Source organism: Diorhabda carinulata, chromosome 6, assembly GCF_026250575.1.
Source record: "Diorhabda carinulata isolate Delta chromosome 6, icDioCari1.1, whole genome shotgun sequence".
Classification (NCBI taxonomy): Eukaryota; Metazoa; Arthropoda; class Insecta; order Coleoptera; family Chrysomelidae; genus Diorhabda; species Diorhabda carinulata.
The window spans coordinates 21,051,886-21,072,136 of record NC_079465.1 but is presented as its reverse complement, the minus strand read 5'-3'; the positions used below and the strand labels follow the sequence as shown (position 1 = coordinate 21,072,136).

The window sequence follows — 20,251 nt, the reverse complement described above, 5'->3', positions numbered from 1 at the left end:
CTGTAATACACATGCTTTATAACTAACCCGTTCAGTATGTTGATTTATCATGAAAAACGTAACCTCAAATTTGAAACTTTCCCTTTCTATTGAGCAATCATGAGTATTAATTATTGTATATTCATACCATGGTCTTACATGTACATGGTTCATACAAATTCAATTATCAAAACTTCGATTCGTAAAATCGATTAAATTGAACTGAACGATTTACTCTAGAACATGCTTATGTCAAATCTCAAAACTATTATATTTTTCTATGATCATAACAATAAAAATTTGAGAGTAACAATTATTTTTTATAATTATGTATTCATTAATAATAACTTGTTTACTAGAAATAGAGCAGCCTTCATCCATTTTAGTGCTAAGTTATATTTCTAAAGATAATATGAATGTTTAAAATATTTCTTATTGGTAAAGTTAAATTACGTGAAAAGTTTTGAACCATACAGGTAGGTTTATTCAATACTTTCATCAAAAAGAAAAATAGTTTAATGTATCCATTTATTTATTACATTTTTTATAATTAAAATATAAAAAAATTACACCTTAGGGCTTTTTTTGATGTTAAATACCCTTTAAAATATATTTAATCCTTTAAAATAAGACATTAAAAAATTAAAATTTGTTTCTTTTATGAATCTTTCTTATTACTATGTAGTACTATAGTTATACAGTTAAAAAACACCAAAAGTGTGTTCATTAAGTGACGATTAAAGCATACAGGGCTATTCCAAAAAAACCTATCAACATATTTTTCAATAGTATATAGTATATACTGTATATAATACTTAAAACATATAATTTCAAATTACTACTGTTAAAAATACACAATTTAAATATTTATTCTACAGTTATTGAAAAATAATTTTCGAAAAGAAATAATTAAGTAACTGGAACAAATAACATATTAATTTCATTCATTTGATGTAAATACTTTGGATCGTTCTAATTCTTTTCTACAAAGATTAGTCCAAAAACTATGGTGCCGAAACTGCCCAAATACTTTCAAAGACATTTGTGTTCTATGTTTCCGCATCTAACTACAATTGTGACAATTTACTTATCATTAAATGTGGCTTCATTGGAAAATATTCCATTCTGTAGTCATGATTATCTTCAGAGAATTCTTGTTGTTATATAAAGATGAAACTTGTACTTCTAAATAATGTTACATCATATTGTAATGCAGTAAAATCCTTAATCATAAAGGATTTTTCATCATTTGTTTTGGTCTTGAGTTGGCCGCTTTTAAGGCTAATTTCAAAAATCCTAGGTTTTGTTTCTATCCTTTCTCATACTTATTTCTGTTTCACAGATTTTCCATTATGGAGATACTTACTCCCGCCGATTTTGTAAATGAATTTCATAATCTAGATGGAGTTGTGATAAGTGAACGTAAAAAGAATTTTTTCATCCTTCTTAATAAAGCTTCTCAAAATTTCTCTTCGGACGATGTTGATAGTGCCATAGAAAATCTCCAACCCACAACTTACCAAGAAAAATTGTTTTTTGTCAAAACATTGATTTATTTTAAAAAAATTGAGCCATTGCTTGAAGTATTGAAAAAATGCAATAGGGAGCATATAAAAATGGTTGTTAAGCAAAAATGGTTCATTCAAGAAGCTTTTAGAGACATAACATCTGCTTCATTAGTAAATGAGTTCCTGCCCTGGGTTTCTTATAGTACGTGTTTGAAACTATTGGGAAGGATCCCAAATTATTGGACTGAAGAAAAGAATGACGAGTTGTTCGACTGCATTCAGAAAAGGTAATTAATAATTAATTAACTTATAATTATTATTTTTGGCCCTGTTCGTTATAACTGTCCGTGGAGGATCAGGAGCAATGCTAAGCTGAGACAGATGTATAGAGAGCCAGATTTAGTGGCAATTATTAATGCGGCACTGCTGTGGTGGTTGGGACACGTAGATATGATGCCTTCTGAGCAATACCCGTGCATAGCCATGGATGGAGTTCCTGGATGGCGGGGACTAAGCTGGTTGGAGGACATGAAGAAGGACTTGATCCAGCTAGGGGTTCAATGTGGGAGGCACCATGCTCAGGACAGGATGGATTGGTAGGCAATTGTTGAGAAGGCCCTGGTTCTCAAAGGACAGTAGCGCTGGTTATAGAACATGAGCAAGAATTAAATTATTATCATTTTCTAATAATAGTATTAATACGCTCAATCCCGGATTACTTAGAGAATTATAAAGTCATGCAATAACAAGGAGAATTTATATAAATTATGGAAAAAAATCCAAACAACATAAATCTGGAAGATGATTTTAAAAATTACACAAAAATCTTTGTTGAAGGAGAAGTAATCAAAAAGTATAAAAAGAATTCTAAAGTATATAGAAATATTTAAATAATGAATTAGGCAAAGAAAAAAGTAAAAGTACTTTTTTTACCAGAAGTGTGTATACGAGGACCTTTCGAAGATTTTATAGTACTAATGATTTCGTTTACTTCAAATTCATTCGGCATATCGATTTATTAACATCATTCTGCTTCTTTTTCACTAACGATGCATAGGAATCGATTGATATGAATCTCCAATTCGTTCGACATATCAATTCAATTCATTCGATATATCGATTTAACCCAATTCTACTTCTTTTTTACCAGAAGTGTGTATACGAGGACCTTTCGAGAATAAAAGTGAAGGAAAACGGTGTGAATGAGCACGTGTGTGAAAGTTATTTTTCTTTAAAAATTTATATTAAATTCTGAATTTTCGAATAATTAAGTTCTTACTGGTGCAACTCTAATCTTCTAGAACACGCAGTAAGTTTAAAGCTCAAAGTTCGCTGCTTCGCTTAATTCCTTTAATATTTTCCTTAGTTTAACCCAGGGGTCTCCAAACTTTCCAGCCTTAAGGCCATACTGATTACTCCAGTAAGTTCCGAGGGCCAAAACCATATTATTATTGTGGCCGGTGGTAAAAATTGAAATAGTCCACTGATGAAAAATAAGTCCGAAAAAGTACGCAACGTTTAAAAAAGGCTGCAAATCGGACTGAAGTCCGCAAAACGGCAACGCTGCATATTATTAATTTTTCTGTCATTATCTGTAATTTCTAGATTAGTCGTAGAGTACGAGCCATGAGGAGTAACGTGACACGATATCTGGTGGACACAAGCGGAAATAGGTAGTACCTTCTATCGCTAACAGATGGCGCTAATAGCACGTGCAGAATAATCTCGTTGGATCGAGAAAGTTCTGGTGTCCTCCACTCACTTCTAGATGGCAGTAATTGGAATATATAAGAAGGCTAGTGGCGCAACAAGTCAGTTCCTATGACACTGTTGCGAAATAAAATAGTGCGTACCTTCTCAAAACGCCTTTGGGTATGTTTAAGTTTAAGACATCTTTGTAACAGTATTTTGATTTGAATTGTTGCTTTTGTGTGCGATTTAGTAGTATGGAAAAGTAGCGACAAATTTATAGTGAATGCAGAAAATTCAAAGATCAGTGGAACATTCAGTATTTCGTAATTGAGTCCAGTAACAAGGCGCTATGTTTGATTTGCAATGAAAGCATAGCTGTTCTCAAAGAATAAAATATTAAACGTCATTACGAAACAAAACATTTTCAAAATTACTCAAAATATACAGGAAGTTTGCAGACAGAAAAATTCGAAGCTATGAAGGGGGAATTGAAATCGCAGCAAATCGTGTCAGCTTTCGTGTGGCTCTTGAAATTGCAAAACCTAACCATTCACCGATGAAGAAATGCATAATTGCAGTAACCGAAGAAATGTGCCCTGAAAAGGTAAATTTATTAAAATTGTTAGTATGTCAGTAAACACTGTGGCTCGAAGGGTAGAAAACATCGCTGAAAATATATCCTCCCAACTGTTCGACAAAAATGGACATGTTGAGTAGTTTTCTTTGGCCTTGAATGAGTCAACGGATGTGTCAGATACTGCTCAGGTGTTGATTTATATTCGAGGAGTAGATAAAAGCTATGAAGTGCATGAAGAACTTCTTGATATGTATAGTATTCATGGCACAACTACTGGTACCGATACTTTTAAAGGAGTTGAAATGGCCATTAATCAAAAGAACCTTCGATGGAAAAACTTGAAATGTATTACAACTGTTGGAGGTAAAATCATGAGTGGGAAAGATAAAGGAGTGGTCGCTCTTATGTCAAATGCTATAGAAAATGACGGTGGTTCAAAACCATTAGTCTTACATTGTATCATTCATCAACAGTATTTATGTGGAAAATCTTTGCAAATGTCTGAAGTTCTGAAACCAGTCATATCAACTGTTAATTTTATCAGATCTTTTGGGCCGAATCACAGACAATTCCGACAATTTATTGAAGAGATTGGAGAAAATGACTTATCTTATCATACTGCCATACGTTGGCTTAGTTGTGGGAAAGTCCTTCAGCGCTTTTTTGAACTTCAAGCAGTGATCAAAATTTTTTTGAATGGAAAGCATCGCCTTCTTACTGAATTACAAAACAACGCATGGCTGTGGAAGTTAGCATTCTATGTTGATTTGACAAAACATGTGAACGAACTAAATTTGAGATTGCAAGGATAAAACCAGCATCTTCCTGATTTATACACTAATATCAAATAATTCCTGAAGAAATTGATACTGTTTCAATAACAACTACGAAATAAATTTTTTTCACATTTTAAAACATGTGAAATATTCAGCCACACCACTGAGACTGAGTTTCCTATCGATTTTGCAATCGAAACTTTGAGTGCTTTGATGCCGTTGCGAATCAAATTAAGATTTTTCAGAATCCTTTTGATACTGACATTGAAACCCTAGCCCCGGAACTTCAAATGGAAATGATTGATTTACAGTGCAGTGATATAATTAAGAACAAATGTTTGTTGGAATTTTATAAGAATCTTCCACTGACACAATTTGAAAATTTGCATAAATTTGCTCGTGGACTGTTTTCTATTTTTGGTACTACTTATTTGTGTGAGAAGTCCTTCTCCAAAATGAAGTACACAAAAAATGTTTACAGATCTAAATTAACTGATAAGCATCTTAAATCTCTTTTAATAATTGGTACAAGTAAAATTAGTCCACAACTACAAACTATTGTCAGTAGAAAATCTCAATTACATAAATCTCATTAGTATTTCATATGTCATTATGCTTGTTATAAGTTATGTTTTTATTTAAAATGTATAAAATGTTAGTTGGATTCATTTCAATAATTTGTTAGTTATTATATACTGAAGTTAAATTTTCTGCATATTATACATGTCTTTACTCATTACAATTATGTGTTTCTTTATTCAACTTATCACAAAAACAATAACAATAAGCCTGCAACAATGTTATGAGTAGTTAGCCCATGACCATATCAATGTAGATGTCATATTAATAATTATTCAACATAAAATTAGAATACTTCAGTAAACTAAATTTAATTTGCTATAAAAAATATGTTCTCTAAAAGGAGTTTTAAAGTATGCTAGCTTTCCGCGGGCCGGATGTGGCCCTCGGGCCGTAGTTTGGAGACCCCTGGTTTAACCTAACCTGTGGATGTGGCCCTGGGCCTCCCCATCCCAAACCACATATCACAATCCAACATAACCAAGATCTCAATAAAAAATTATGAAGTATATGATAAAGCCCCTTTCATTGTAGTAGTTGAAACTAAAAATAAAAACATAGGTAATATACATCCAGTCGCAATAGAAAAAATGTTGAAACAAGGCAATATTAAAGGCATTAAAAAAATTACTACTAACTAGAAACAGAATTGGAATTGAATTCATCACCTCAAACTATGCCAATAACTTTCTCATTAATAAAATAATATCAGAAAAAGACTGGGATGCATTTATACCTTCTTCACTAGTTTCAGTAGGAAGAATAGTTAGGGACAATGATATTAACACCTCAATAGAAGAAGTAATTAAGGAGGGAGTGTCTACAAGACCAATAATAGCAGCTAGAAGATTAAGTAGAAGAATCGTAAATGAAGATAATATGATTGAATATAAACCAACACAAACTATAGTAGTCACCTTTAGAGGCAAGGAATTGCTAGAAGTGATTGCCGTAAATTACTTCGAATCGAGAGTACAGGTATATGTTGAACCAGTTATTCAATGTATGAACTGTTTAAGATTTGGGCACACAAAAAAATATGCCGGTGTCAGAAGAGGTGCTCCATATGTGGTAGTCAACACGAGGAAAAGGAATGTCAACTGAAGGAACCGAAATGCTTCTTCTGTAATGCTCAACATAAAGCCACAGACAGAGACTGTCAGGAACATGAAAGACAAAAAAATATTAAAAAACTTATGACATTTGAAAATTACTAATACTTTGAAGCCAGCCAGAGTTTTCCTAGAATTGAAAGACAAAGACAAAATGTAATAGAAGTGCATCAAAGAAGTAACAACTTTGAACAATTTTCTACATCAAAAATGAAGTATATACAAATAGTAGATAGAAAAAGGAAACCACAATCTCCAACACCAGGTTATGATGTGGAACTCCACAAAAGGTGCTTTCTTCCACCACCATGTAGAACTCCTACACCAGAGATAGTCAATAATTCGCAGATACAGGAACAACAGCAGGTACATGAGTACCAGCCAGACCCTATTTCACTAATAGATTTTCTGATAAGATTAACTAGAACATTAAAAAATTAAGGATATAACAAAGAGGGGAGTACTTTCAGAAATTGAGAGAATTGCGCGTTGAAGTGGCGGATATAGAAATGGAACAAAGACAACAGGTTATGACTTCTGAAACTATCCAAAAAATGAATACAGATGAGATGCCAATACCAAACAGCCCTGATGAATCTGACGCACAAAGTACACCCACAAAGAATTAATTATTCTACAATGGAACATTAAAAGTTTATATTCGAATTATTCTAAGTTAAGAGTTTTAACACATGAAAAACAGCCAGACATAATTCTTCTGAATGAAACATTTCTCAAACTGGATCAAAGCATTGCTTTCCCACATTATACAATCATACGGCAAGATAAAAATGACGGAAGGGGAGGCTTAGCTATCATTATTACAAAGACATACCGTTTAGCCATAATAACATTTGTACCAGTTTACCGAACCGGTTTCAGATCGTAGGAGTAAAGGTTAAAGAAATTTCAATAGTTACAATCTATTGCCCACCGGATTTATACATTACAAAACAAAATTATCTAGAGATATTTAGCAAAATACGCGGACCATTTATCATCATGGGAGATCTGAACGCCCAAAACCAAAGTTGGGGATCAGGCACTACGAATACGAAAGGTATACACTTAATGGACGCTATTGAAGAGCAAAATCTAGTATACTTGAATACAGGGGAAGTTACATGGTTGTCACAACCGGGTCAAAATCGAAGTGTCACGGACATAGCACTTGTAACTCCAGAATTAGCTCCAATTAGTCAATGGGGAGTATAGCTACCACAATCAATCTAAGAGATGGGATCTATCCAATATATGGTAACCATTCCATAAGAAAATGGAGAACAAACAAAGCAGATTGGAATAAATACACGAAGGCACTTGAAAACTTTGAATTAGGCTTAACTTATGAGGAGTGGGAAATGAAAATTGAAGAATGGGCTAATATAGCTATCCCAAAAACAAGAATCACGATGAGAAAGTTACAAAAGCCAATATGGTGGGATAGAGATTGTGAAAAAGCTCGCAGCTTAAGTAGCGCATTGAAGAAATATAGGAACGATTTTTCCGAGGAAAACTACGTAGAATATAATAAAATGTTAGCCAGGGCTAGGAGAATCATGAAAAAAAGAAACAAGGAGAGTTTTAAATCCTTTACGGAATAATTGAGCAGAGACTATCCTATTAGAGAGGTTTGGAAGGTTGTGAGATAATATGCAAAAGGAGGTAAAGAAAGTGGGACTCACTGTACAGAGTCGGAACAATGGTTAGAAACAATGTTGGACGCGATGACCCCGACGATCATTCCGAGGGACGAAAAAGTTATTATATTTAGAAATTCAGCTCATTCGCCACTAATTAGTGAGGATGAATTACGTTCGTTTCTAATGAAGAAAAGGAGGGATACAGGACCAGGAAAAGATCATATAACTTACTCAATGCTGGTGAACTTACCAGAGATCATGATCAATGATTTGCTCAATATTTACAACAACGTTATCAACGGACATATGCCATTCCAACAATGGAAAACATCGATAATAATACCGGTTCTAAAAACGGGTAAAGTCCCTAATTACCACGATAACTACCGCCCAATAACATTAACATCGTGCGTAAGTAAAATGCTATACACATGAGAATAGATCACTTTTTAGAAAGCAACAAAACATTCAATGATCTACAAGTCGGCTTCAGAAAAGGCAGAGGAGTAATGGAATGCCTCACAAAATTAGCTCTAGAGATTTATACGGCATTTACTGAAGGGAAAAGAACGTTATGCATATTCTTGGATATCTCTGCAGCCTATGATAATGTTCTTTTGGATAAATTAGCGCAACACCTAAATGACATGGAAATCAATGCCGACATTATTCGGTTAATATTTATGAGATCCCCAAATTCTGGCCGGCTAATTGGTACTAGACAATCTATGAAGGGGCTACCACTGGGCTCTCCCCTAAGTCCACTGCTATTCAATGTCTATACAGGAAGGTTGTTAATTGTTCTATCAAAGTTATCCAGTATGCAGATGATATATTGTACTGACTTAAGTGATCGATATTAGAGTGTGAGTAGGTACAGTATGGAAGAAGCTCTACACCAAGTTAATGAATGGCTTATCGAACATGACATGGAAATTTCTGTCAACAAAACTAAGGCGATGATATTCAGTAAGAGAAAACTTCGACATTACGTAGAACCTATTGGTCTGCTTGATACTAATATAGAATGGGCAGCTCTCACCAGAACCTATTGGGTAGAAACAACCCTTCAGTTCTCCTCAATATCTACAGGGGAATTGTAAGACCACATCTTGAGACGGTATGGGAATAATCTGCAAGGCTTCAAAGGAGATATGGAAAAAGCTAGATAGGGTACAACATCAGGCAATTAGAATAGCCTTGGGATTTATGAACCCCAACCAACGTTTTACTTGTGGAGGCATCAGAAACTAGCCTATTTTATAGAAGAGTATGAGTGAGTGAGATAGGAACATCACTGATCACGTTTTATCAATTATATAATGAGGAGCCGACGTTTTGGAGAAAAGGGCCTCCACCAAACTTACTGGAGGGTTTAGATTTAGCCTTACAATATATAGATAAACTGGAAATCACAGAGGGATATCCATGCTAAAACTACGAATACTGCCCGCAAATTCGGAAACTGGAGTGTTTAAATTCTAACTAATGATTTCGTTTACTTCCAATTCATTTGGCATATCGATTTATTAACATCATTCTGCTTCTTATTCACTAATGATGCGTGAGAATCGATTGATATGAATCTCCAATTCATTCGACATATCAATTCAAATCATTGCGCATATCGATTCAATTCATTCGGCATATCGATTTAACCCAATTCTACTTCTTTTTTACCAGAAGTGTGTATACGAGGACATTTCGAAGATTTTATAGTGCTAATGATTTCGTTTACTTCCAATTCATTCGGCATATCGATTTATTAGCATCATTCTGCTTCTTTTTTACTAACGATAGATAAGAATCGATTGATATAAATCTCCAATTCATTCGGCATATCGATTCAAATCATTTGGCATATCGATTTAACCCAATTCTACTTCTTTTTTTACCAAAAGTGTGTATTCGAGGACCTTTCGAAGATATTATAGTACGAATGACTTCGTTTACTTCCAATTGATTCGTCATATCGAGTTAGAAGCATAAATGAATGAACTAGAACTGTTTTTTTGTCTAATTTCCCAATTTTTATCAGTTTCTTTTGTTTTTGAGCCATTTATCATAATATTCTAGATCCAAACACAATTTTCCCACTGAAATCCGTCCAGTGTTGGACAAAAACATCTAGACGTAGAGGATTACATAGATGAATAAATAATTGAAATATGATTATCAAAATCGCTCGTATTGTTTCTATATGTTGTCTATCATGCAAACTACAGGGTGGGCGAGTAGTTCACCTGTTTTATTAATAATCTTTTTTCTGTTAGGTATGGTTTCTCTTATGCACTGAAGATTCTTCATACATGCTCTTCATCGAAAATTGAAACGCATTTGAAGGAAGAATCGCCACTACTAACAACGAATCAACTTATTTCTTTACTAAAAAGAAACGAGGAATTTTTTAAATTGTATATCAATCAACGTTACAGTGTTAACAACCCGTACGTTGACCAAAAAGTCCTTAATATTTTAGCCAATAAATCGGTTGATCTTTTATTAGAATTATTGGATAATAAATTGATAGATTTAAAAATTTTGAGTACGTCAGCAAGTGTCAGGTTGTTGAACATATCGAAGCAAAAATTATACGAAGATCCAAATTTTTTCAAAATTTTTAATATCAGATCGTTAGTGAAGCATCTCGGATCTGATTTCAAAACATTTCTGCAACACAAATTTTCTCAAAATATAGATAAATTCAGTTCACAATCTATTTACTCGAATTTGTTCAAACAGTACCCGAAAAGTTCAAGATGGTCTTTATTTATCGAAGTATATCACAATGTTTATAATAAAAATATCGAGGAGTTTTTGAAAACTACCGATACGTTCGTTATCACGTTGAATCCTGATAAAAAAACAATTTCCCAATGGGCAGGATACAAATATGAATCTACCAAAGAGGATATTTACTTGAAGTATTTCCCACCGTTGGCATCGATACCGATTATCAAAGGAAAAATCGATGTTACATCGGATGCTAGGAAAAGAGAAGAAATGATTAAACTGTTGATAACTTCTTGTGCCGTAAATAGAGATTTCGAATCGTTAGATGAAGTTTTGGAATATATAAACGAAAGGCATAAAAATGAAGATCCTAATGCTCATAGAAGATTGGTAGAATTTTTTTTAAACGAATTTAAAACAATCGGATTTACGAAAAATCAATTGGATTTCGTCCACGAGCAAATTATTTTCATAAAAACACAAGGTTTAATCGATTTTTTTTATTACGAACATTTTTTTGTGGAAATTTTAAAATATTCATACGAAAACCATAAGGATTTGTTTAATAAATTATTACTCGAATATTTAAGAGACTTGTATACTTCCAGAATATGGTATTACGGTAATAATCAGATTCATTTCGGTGAATTTAAACGTGAAATTTTGATAGAAATGTGTAAAATATTTCCTCAAGTTGTGGTATCGAAAAACGATTATTTTTTGGAATTTACTCGAATTTTCGTTGAAATTATAGTGCAGTTATCCACTATCAACATTCTGGAATACCCGGTATTCGTATCGGCGATACAAGAGGCTTGTAACAAATCAGATTTGAGTTACAGCGACGTGATCCTAGTTTCACTAGGTATACAATATAATACGAATTTTCCTCGATTAACTTTCCTGGATGAAACTACGATATTTAATTATTTATCATTGGTGAACAAACGAGAGCAATTCGTTTTTTTAAAGGATTTTTTTAAACGGATAGTTACGAAGGGGCAACTTACCGAATTGGAGTTGAAAATAGTGTCGTTCGTATTGGAAAACGTGGATACATCTGTGGTAGGAAATTTAGAACCCATACTGAAGAATTACCCTCTTTTACTTCTACCGAATATTGAAAAAAATTGGAAAAATATTAATTTGGAATATTTGATTAAAATTATTAAACATTATACCCACATCGGTATGGATAGAATATTGTGTGATTACTTAATAAATAATTGGTTGGAAGCTGATTTACCTACACAGAAAGATGCGGTTAAAATTTTATTAAAATTATTACCCGAAGAAGATTTTATAGAATTTTTTGAAAAAAATTTAAACGTATTAACTTCAGTTCCGGATTTAACCACCGAAGATATAAAATCTCATAAAATACAATGTCAACTTGCTGGGGATTTTAAAAACGTTTCGGAACCTCTTAAATATCTTCCTTTGTTACAAAAATATTGTACAGAGGATTATATAAAATTTGCCTTACCTTCTTTATACAGTTTCTTCTCTAGATTAGCAGAAAAAAATATTTATTCTTATATGGAATTTCTAATACAAGACGTTTTATTAAAAAAATACATAATTTATTTTAGTTGCCAATTTTTAAAAATAGATTTTGTTATAAATTTACTTCGAAATGTAGTACCGGATGATTATAACGTTTTAAACACCCTGTGTATAGTAACTCTAATTTATTTTATAAATACTCGTGATGAGGAATTGTTTAAATTGTTTATAAAATATGTAACAATGATTGATATTTATGATAAAAAGTTATTTGCTAAATTAATTAAACGTGCACCTCCAAAAATGTTTATATCTGAGTATATCGAGGTATGTTGGAGAAAAATTGAACATATTAATACCGACGATGATAAAGTTAATAAATTATTAGATAATTTGTTAAAACATACATTCGATAAAAATGTTATAACTCGTTTAACAACCTCATTTATTACTGATACTATTTCTCGTTATTTACCAATAGAAAGTGTTGATCGTTTATGTAATATACAAAAATTTACTATTTTATGTTTAATATACAGGGAATCTGAAAAAAGTTCCAATTATAAGTTGACTTTTGACATTCTATCTGGATTGAAAATGAAAAGTATTAATAATTTTTGTCAAACAGCCATCGATTTATACTACACAAATGTAGATTCAGAATTTATCGACGATTTTATAAAGCATTGGGGCGAGAAATTTTCTTTAGCGGAAACTTTAAACGAACACATAACCTTAAAATTATTTCGAAAATTTTTGAATACAATCGACGAAACTAAAGCGGAAAACATTATAAATTACTTAAACGAATTGATAGATGAACTAGGAATGCACATTTTCGAAATTTTTATCGATAATTTACGAAAATATTTGAATGATTTAAACGAGGTCTCGAAATATAATCTTTTGTATTTGATGTTGGGTTATAAAATGTCTGCAATAACATGCGTATTGGTACTTAAATTATTGAAACCTGTTGATCAGGGGTTGAGTGAAGATGCAAAACCGATTCATGCGAAGATAATGGAGAAGATCAAGACTTTCGAAGAACCTATAGTTACAACTTATTATGAAATGTATTTACATAATTTGTATTAATAATTGCTTCACTTTAAAATTAAAATGTTTTCAATAAATATGAATGTTTTAAGGCATTTGCCTAGTACAGCCATTCAAGCTTAAAATCGACCGAAACCTCTTCCAATCTGACTTGGTCGCAAAGTATGCTTTTTATTTTTAAAGGGTGAAAATCACCCCTTACTCCAATAAATAAAACTAATGAATTAAAGCGGTAATGGGCTGTAGTTATGTTCAAATAATATAATAAATGTTGATTGTTTTGTATCGTGACTTTAATATTTTGATATTTTACAGCTCACATACCCTTAAAAACAACCCCTCATACAAAGATTATTTAAAAAATGTAAAACACATGAATTTTTTTTCTTCAAGTATGAGAAATCTGACCCTCATTATTTTTAATAATGCAACCACCAAAAACCCACCCCTCAGAATGGAAAAAATTGCAAATTACTAAATGGAAGCAGTTCTAGGGATCATTATGTGAAATGATTGTTGTTTTTTTTTACAATGTAAGTAATATTTCTATTTTTTATATGTAACTACCCTAATACAGTTATTTAAAAAACGGCTAAAAGCATGAAATCATTTTATTTTCGATTTTGAGTAGAAAAAATATATATAATTTAAATATAACAAACCTGATACATAAGTTTTTAATTTAATTCAACCCCTAAAAACTACCCCTTATAACATAAATTAGGGAAATTTTTTTTAAAGGTTAAAGTGATGGTTTTCGTTAAGAAAATGAATTGTTGCTTATGATATAATGAAATATTTCTACAATTTTTTACCCCCTATAAATATTAAACATTTTAAACTTCATACTTTGATGATAATAAAAAATATTCATTTTACAACGTTAAATTAAGTATAAAATTAACATGATTTTTAAAGTATACATCAATAATTTAACTTTCTAATTCATCTATTTCTTCTTCATCAACTTCCTTTTCTTCTTGGTCAAAAGGATAATTTTGGCAGCTATCACCAGAGCAAGTTTGATTGCAATATAATCCAAGTTTGCAACTCCCGTAAGTTGAGCCACATCTTTTTTTACAATCGCAAAATATCATTTTAAGTAGCTCTTCTGGTGCAGGAGAATCCGTCATTTTGTTTGGTACCAAGGTGCCATTCATTTTTGTCCATCCCCAATCAGTGAAATTGAGAGTTTTGTTACCGAGCCAAATTTGGATTTGCAGCTAAACTCTTTTGATATGTTCATCTAGAACACTTATAGTTGGCACTACAGATGCCAAATTTACAGCATTTTTCTGGTTGTAACTTTAATAAAAGATTCATAGCGCATTTTTTTCTGAAAATGCCACATAATCTCCAAACAATAAAATGGTGGTATATCTGCCAGCTTCATTATGTCGTCAAGCTGCGAGTTAGGATCATAAAAGGTTTTAACTTTTTCTTTTAAATCAGCTCGTTTTTCTAAGAGCTCAATAAGCTTTTTTTCCTTTATTGAAAAATGCAGCCGTAAAGTCGCAACCAGTGAAACAATGCGAAAAAAGTATTAATTTTCTAGTGTTTGGGTATTCCCATTCAAAACTTTTGGATGAATAAATAACAGAAGGCTCATTTTGTTTTCCTAATTTTAAAAAATAAATTTCTCGATCTGAGCTTTTTTTTAATAATAATTCGGCTTCCCTTCAAACTTTTTGTATTCATCCATACATCATTTTGTAGGGAATTTCATAAGCTACAAAACCATGAGAGTTGCAACCCTTCTAGGCCCTTTTCTTCAGAGAATTTTGATGTTAAAGGGTAAAATAAGACTAAATTTTAGTTACAGAAAAATTCTTTCGTTGATCCAATAGCTTTTGAGATATTTTGAAAAAATAACGTTTTTTTTTAAATCGAAAAAAAAAAAATTCACATTAAACGACTTTTTTCAAAATATACGTCTTCCAAACGTGTTGTTAGGGCTTAAACAAAGATAATTTTACATGGGCTACGATTAATTTTAATTTTACCGCACATGGTGTCGCACTTATTTTCGTCATAACCCGCTTAATTTTCATGCTAGGCGGTTTTATAAAAAGCTCATTTTAGGTCTCTTCTGTTTTAAAATTAGTTTTTTTTTGATAGTTTTTAAAAGAAATATAAATTTTGATGTTTCGACTTTTCTTTAAGTCTTTATCAAAATATGATATTGACACTGACAAAATTATAGTTCTTGAAAAAAACTATAATAACTCACAAAATACTCCAGTTGCAGTAGGGGAACCTGTTATAGTTTTAATTCAATTTCTTAAACTATATCAATAACTTTATTTTTAAACCTTTTTTCTGATACAAATTGGATTTTATTCACTACTTCAGCTTGTCTTTTCTAAATAAAATTTCAGATAAAGACAAAATAAAATTTAGATCAATAATGATAGAAATACAACAGGACCTCTGAATGATAGTGTATCTTGTACAATATGATAGAAACGACGATTTTATAAAATTTTTGTGGTTTTTGATGGACTGTTTGTAAACACGACACCCACTTGGAAAAAGTTTTGTCATGGTATATAGTAAGAACTTTTTGATATTTTACATTCGTCCGATGACGAAGATGTAATGCCATCGTTTCCAAATTACATTTATTACTACTACACTGGCTGAACTGTCTCTAGACCCAACGCAAGGAGTACAGTGAACTGTGTGAACTAGTTATGTTGCACTGCTACTAAAATAGCAACACTAACGCTGGTTCTGCTACAAAGAACGCTTTAGTGTACACTTCCTGAACTAGTTCACTAGCCAGTGCAGTAACCAAGAACAAACTTACAAACTGGCCTGCACTGGTCCAGTTCAGGTCCCAAGAAAAAACCTTATATCATCTCTATGATATCACCCATCATTTCATCTTTATGAACACACTATATATTTACAATACAACATTCAAGTTGACCAAAAGGAGGTTTAGAAAAAATACCATTTATAACACATTTATTGATTATAGATATCTTAAATTAACTACAATAAGTAAAAAAAATAATCAACGTTTATAGATCATACCAAACAAAGATATTCTTGTATTGGATCGTCAATTTTAATTATTACAGTAACAGGTAGTAAAATGTCTTCAAATAGTCAATATAATTTTCCACAAAATAACTGCTTTCAGATGGAACAATCCCAATTAAAATCGAATTAATAAAATTTAGAAAATCAAACATGAATTAGACCTGAATAAAATTTGCACCACCAAATATTTTCAAATTTTAATCAAATGTACAAATCACCAATATAAGTCAATATTTTTTAAAATTGTTCATCTCCAAATTTTTGTTGCTCGATACATAAAAAAAAGGAGTTTAAAATTGACCTACTTTGATTTAACTCAAGATATTGGGGGATGCAAATTTCACTTGTTTTAAGTACGTACCTTTCAATTAAGTACAAAGATTTAGATAAGCCTAAAGTGAAAATTTCTAAGCATATATCTCTAATTGATACATATATTCAATGAATAAACCGTGTTATTACTATCATCAATCAAAAGGATTTTATTCAATCCAAAAGCATTACCTTGTATCTTTAAAACCCAGTCCAAGGATGACCCTCAATTTAATAAATCGAGTTAATCATCACTGAACTGCGAATGTCACAAACTTTCATAAGGCTGTCGTGAAATCATGTTTGAGCTGTATTGAGTGTATTGTTGGTACTGAGGATGGAAATTGTGGATGGCATCGGTCATAATATCTTTAGGATTCATAGTTTCCTTGAGGCTACTTGAGATGCTTTGCATTGTCACCGATCTACCTCTTGAATCAGTTCGGCATCCTTGAGCATATATCTTATAAGGAAACGCATATCTCAATGATACAGCAGCAAAAAACATTTCAATGCATATCAGAAAATTTTGATAACCTGAAAGAAAAAAACAAACGATCTGTAAAATAATTATTTCTGCAATTGTCATGAATAAAATCTGATGTAAATGTTTCATAACACAATTTCTAAAAAAATTATTATTTCAGCATCTAGGCAATTTAAGTAGAATGGTATAAACAGAGATTCTGAAACTCTCCATCCATCAAAGAAAATGTAGTATGTATCTTTTGACAATACTCCACACAAAGCTGTCAAAAGAGAAGTAAATAAGTCAACCTCCAGATGGATGGCACTATTTCAATTACTGTTAACAGGGGATGTCTACAAGGGGGAGTCGTATCCCCACTTATATGGAGCTTACTAGTAGACAAACTCTTATGCAGGCTAACAGAGATCTGTTTATCATGTCAAAAATATGCAGACGACATAGTTATGTACAAGGATGCTTTGAGAATACACTTTGTGACATAGTTCAAAGAAGACTGAACTATACCAAAAAATTTCTAACGACTATGTACCTCCCACATTCTAGAGTTTCTAAAAGTAGTGGGATTAAAAGATCAGCTATAAAGACTGGGTTCGCCAGTATCGCAGCAAGAAAAGAGTACATAATCTTTTGGGTCGCAGTGTATATGATAACCCAATATATACACCTATATGTTATTTTCTTCCATCAGTCATACATCTGTGCAACCTCTAGCTTTTAGAACTACCATTGACAGTCTACATTAGATTGTAGTACTGCTATTTCAAATGAAATTAAACTTGTAGCTAGAGATTTTTGAAAGGAAGTATATTTTTTTAAATATGTCACATTGTGTTAAATGATTATTAATTCAAAACCTGTTCAACTGCAAATAATTATGGTAAATAGTAAAACAAACTAAATATTTGCAGTGATGCATATATTAGTTATTAACACCTTTCTTAAATAATGTTTCTATTAGATTGTCAATTCACAGTATCTATTGGGGCTCACAATTAAAAGAATTTATTAACTAACTACATGTAGTTAGTTGCCTGGGAAAATTCTTATTTTTTTCCTTTGGGAAATGATCATATTAATGTATTAAAAATAATTATTTTTAAACATACTCAAATTTAAACAGTTTGAATCACAATTATTCTTAATAATCACACAATATAATTGAAATATATAGATTTAAATTAAACTACCTTTGTACAAAGTTTTATGGATTAGGAGATTTTTGATATTTTGACCAATACTGAATAATATTAGGAATAATTCCAAACTTCGATACCATAGTATCTTCTTAACACAAATTATTGTATCTCTGGAACAGCAACTGCGAATCTGGAGTTGATAAGAGCTATGATACTGTCAAAAAACACAGTTTACAAATATTAGAAGACACGTCTACAACCAGCATCAAATAAAAAGTCAGAAAACGTCATGTATCAACATGAAGAGTGTGATCTGTCATAATATTCTTTTCAATACCCCATATGTGATGATTGGTCTCACAATTGCCGTGTACATCCATAGTAGGATCTTTGGGCTACAACCCCAATTCCTCCTTGAGAAGCTTCTGCACACCATCAGGGCATAAAATAACAGACAACAGGTGAATTTAAGAGATGGCTTCCAAATGAAGAAAAAGGATGAATAGGAAAAAGTCTCACAACTTATGAAGACAAATGGCAGTAAATTAATAGCAAACTTTACACAATGTGTATAAAATTGGTAATAAAAATTTGAAATTAGTACAAAGTTAATTGATTTATATAAACAAACTGTGTGGCCAAATGATTTTGGTGAGTAGTGTATGTTGATGAAAATGTTATCAAATCTATTTGAAATATTATTTTAGATTTTCCATACTTACTGTAGATTCAACAAAAAACTTAATCCAAATTATGCGATTTATAATTAATTATTTGGAGTACACAATTATATTGTTACATTAAAACAAATGCTTATAACCCTAGAATTAAAGGTTTCTATAATATTGAATTATTGAAATATCACTTACCTGCTGAGACTGTACCAGCAGATGTACGTGTTCCATTATTGTCTATAATAGGAGAGATAACATCAGCTTTTTCTAAAATAGCTAAACCAACTCCCTGCCAGAAGGATAAGAAAATAACTGATTTTACTGTGAAGAACTTTAATACTGGTTCAAAAGGTGTAAGAAGGTCTCGAGTAGCAAAATAAAATAAGAAGAGTCCATACAAGGCAAGAGAAACGGATATATTGTATATGATGGTAATATATAAATAACCACCATCTGGGCTCCAATCACCATCCCTGTAGTGACCAAAACCTTGCAGAAATATAATAACAAATGCCATTAACGGTTTAACTAAACAAAATTGAAGGGTTGCTTGTTTACAAAATCTTAGAAAGCCAATAGTATATGTTTTACCATTTAAACAACAAGTTCCATACATACAACTAGATCTAATAGGTTTTTCCCTGATTTCTGACATAATGTTACTCTCTCCACCGAGATATTCATAGCAAAGAGATAAAAAGTTATAGATCACAAATGCTTCATAGCAATCACGAACTGTAAAGAAATATACATAATAACTTTCAGAGTTAAAAAATAAGAGACTTATCCAAGAATAGGTCCCATATATAGGTACAATAAATAATATTCTAACAATCCAACGTTGTTCAGCAGGATTTGTATACCACCTGAGATGGTGATATATTTGGCTACAAGTAAGAAATAAAGCTGCCCAAACAAATAATCCAGCTATGGTCTGGCATAATTTTGTCTGAAGGAATATTGGGTCAATAAGTACATTGCTACCCGTTGAAGTGTCATTTGAAACTGAAGGAATATTGGTACTGCTAATAACTGCGTTATCCACCATAGTTGGCATATGCTATTTATGTTTTTATCTATGCAAAATAGATTGACTGGTTTTTTGTCTACAGTTAAAAATAAATCTGACGGAATTTCACTTATTTGATTGCACTACTACATCACAATTAACAACCATATTTTTGATTTGAAACACGAAATTTACAAATTATTGTTACTGCAGAGCTTTTATGGTCGATACAAATAACACTAAACCCTTTCTACTTTGCAAATTTTGACATTTCTGAGTCATCTCCGTATTACCGTCAGGGTTGCAAACTATAAAAATGCTATGACCTCAAATTCTAATTACCATACCCGATAACAGGAACATCCGGAAATAGATTCATTCCTATGTTTTAGAAGTTTTTGGAAATATATAAACAGAT

The 20,251-nt window shown here is 31.8% G+C and overlaps 2 protein-coding genes across 2 annotated transcripts; one reads left to right on the top strand and one right to left on the bottom strand.

Annotated features, from left to right (window-relative positions):
* The first annotated feature begins 233 nt into the window (after window positions 1-233).
* Window positions 234-15,065, top strand: LOC130895700 (uncharacterized). The gene is made up of 3 exons (XM_057803172.1): window positions 234-455; window positions 1,322-1,774; window positions 10,140-15,065. The coding sequence occupies exons 2-3, from the start codon at window positions 1,332-1,334 to the stop codon at window positions 13,201-13,203; spliced, it is 3,507 nt and encodes a 1,168-aa protein (XP_057659155.1). The 5' UTR covers window positions 234-455; window positions 1,322-1,331; the 3' UTR covers window positions 13,204-15,065.
* A 1,054-nt stretch (window positions 15,066-16,119) lies between these two features.
* On the bottom strand, window positions 16,120-20,145 carry LOC130895702 (transmembrane protein 184B). Its single transcript, XM_057803175.1, has 2 exons — window positions 19,020-20,145; window positions 16,120-17,061 (listed from the first exon to the last, which is right to left on the bottom strand). The coding sequence occupies exons 1-2, from the start codon at window positions 19,879-19,881 to the stop codon at window positions 16,793-16,795; spliced, it is 1,131 nt and encodes a 376-aa protein (XP_057659158.1). The 5' UTR covers window positions 19,882-20,145; the 3' UTR covers window positions 16,120-16,792.
* Between the last annotated feature and the right edge of the window lie 106 nt (window positions 20,146-20,251).

Excerpts from the sequence above, each read along its gene's own strand:
- LOC130895700 (XM_057803172.1), top strand. The coding sequence starts at position 1,332 with ATGGAGATACTTACTCCCGCCGATTTTGTAAATGAATTTCATAATCTA. Across the intron at positions 1,775-10,139 it reads TTCGACTGCATTCAGAAAAG|GTATGGTTTCTCTTATGCAC; the intron begins GTAATTAATAAT and ends TTTTTCTGTTAG.
- LOC130895702 (XM_057803175.1), bottom strand. The coding sequence starts at position 19,881 with ATGCCAACTATGGTGGATAACGCAGTTATTAGCAGTACCAATATTCCT. Across the intron at positions 17,062-19,019 it reads TGCTGGTACAGTCTCAGCAG|GTTATCAAAATTTTCTGATA; the intron begins GTAAGTGATATT and ends TTTTTCTTTCAG.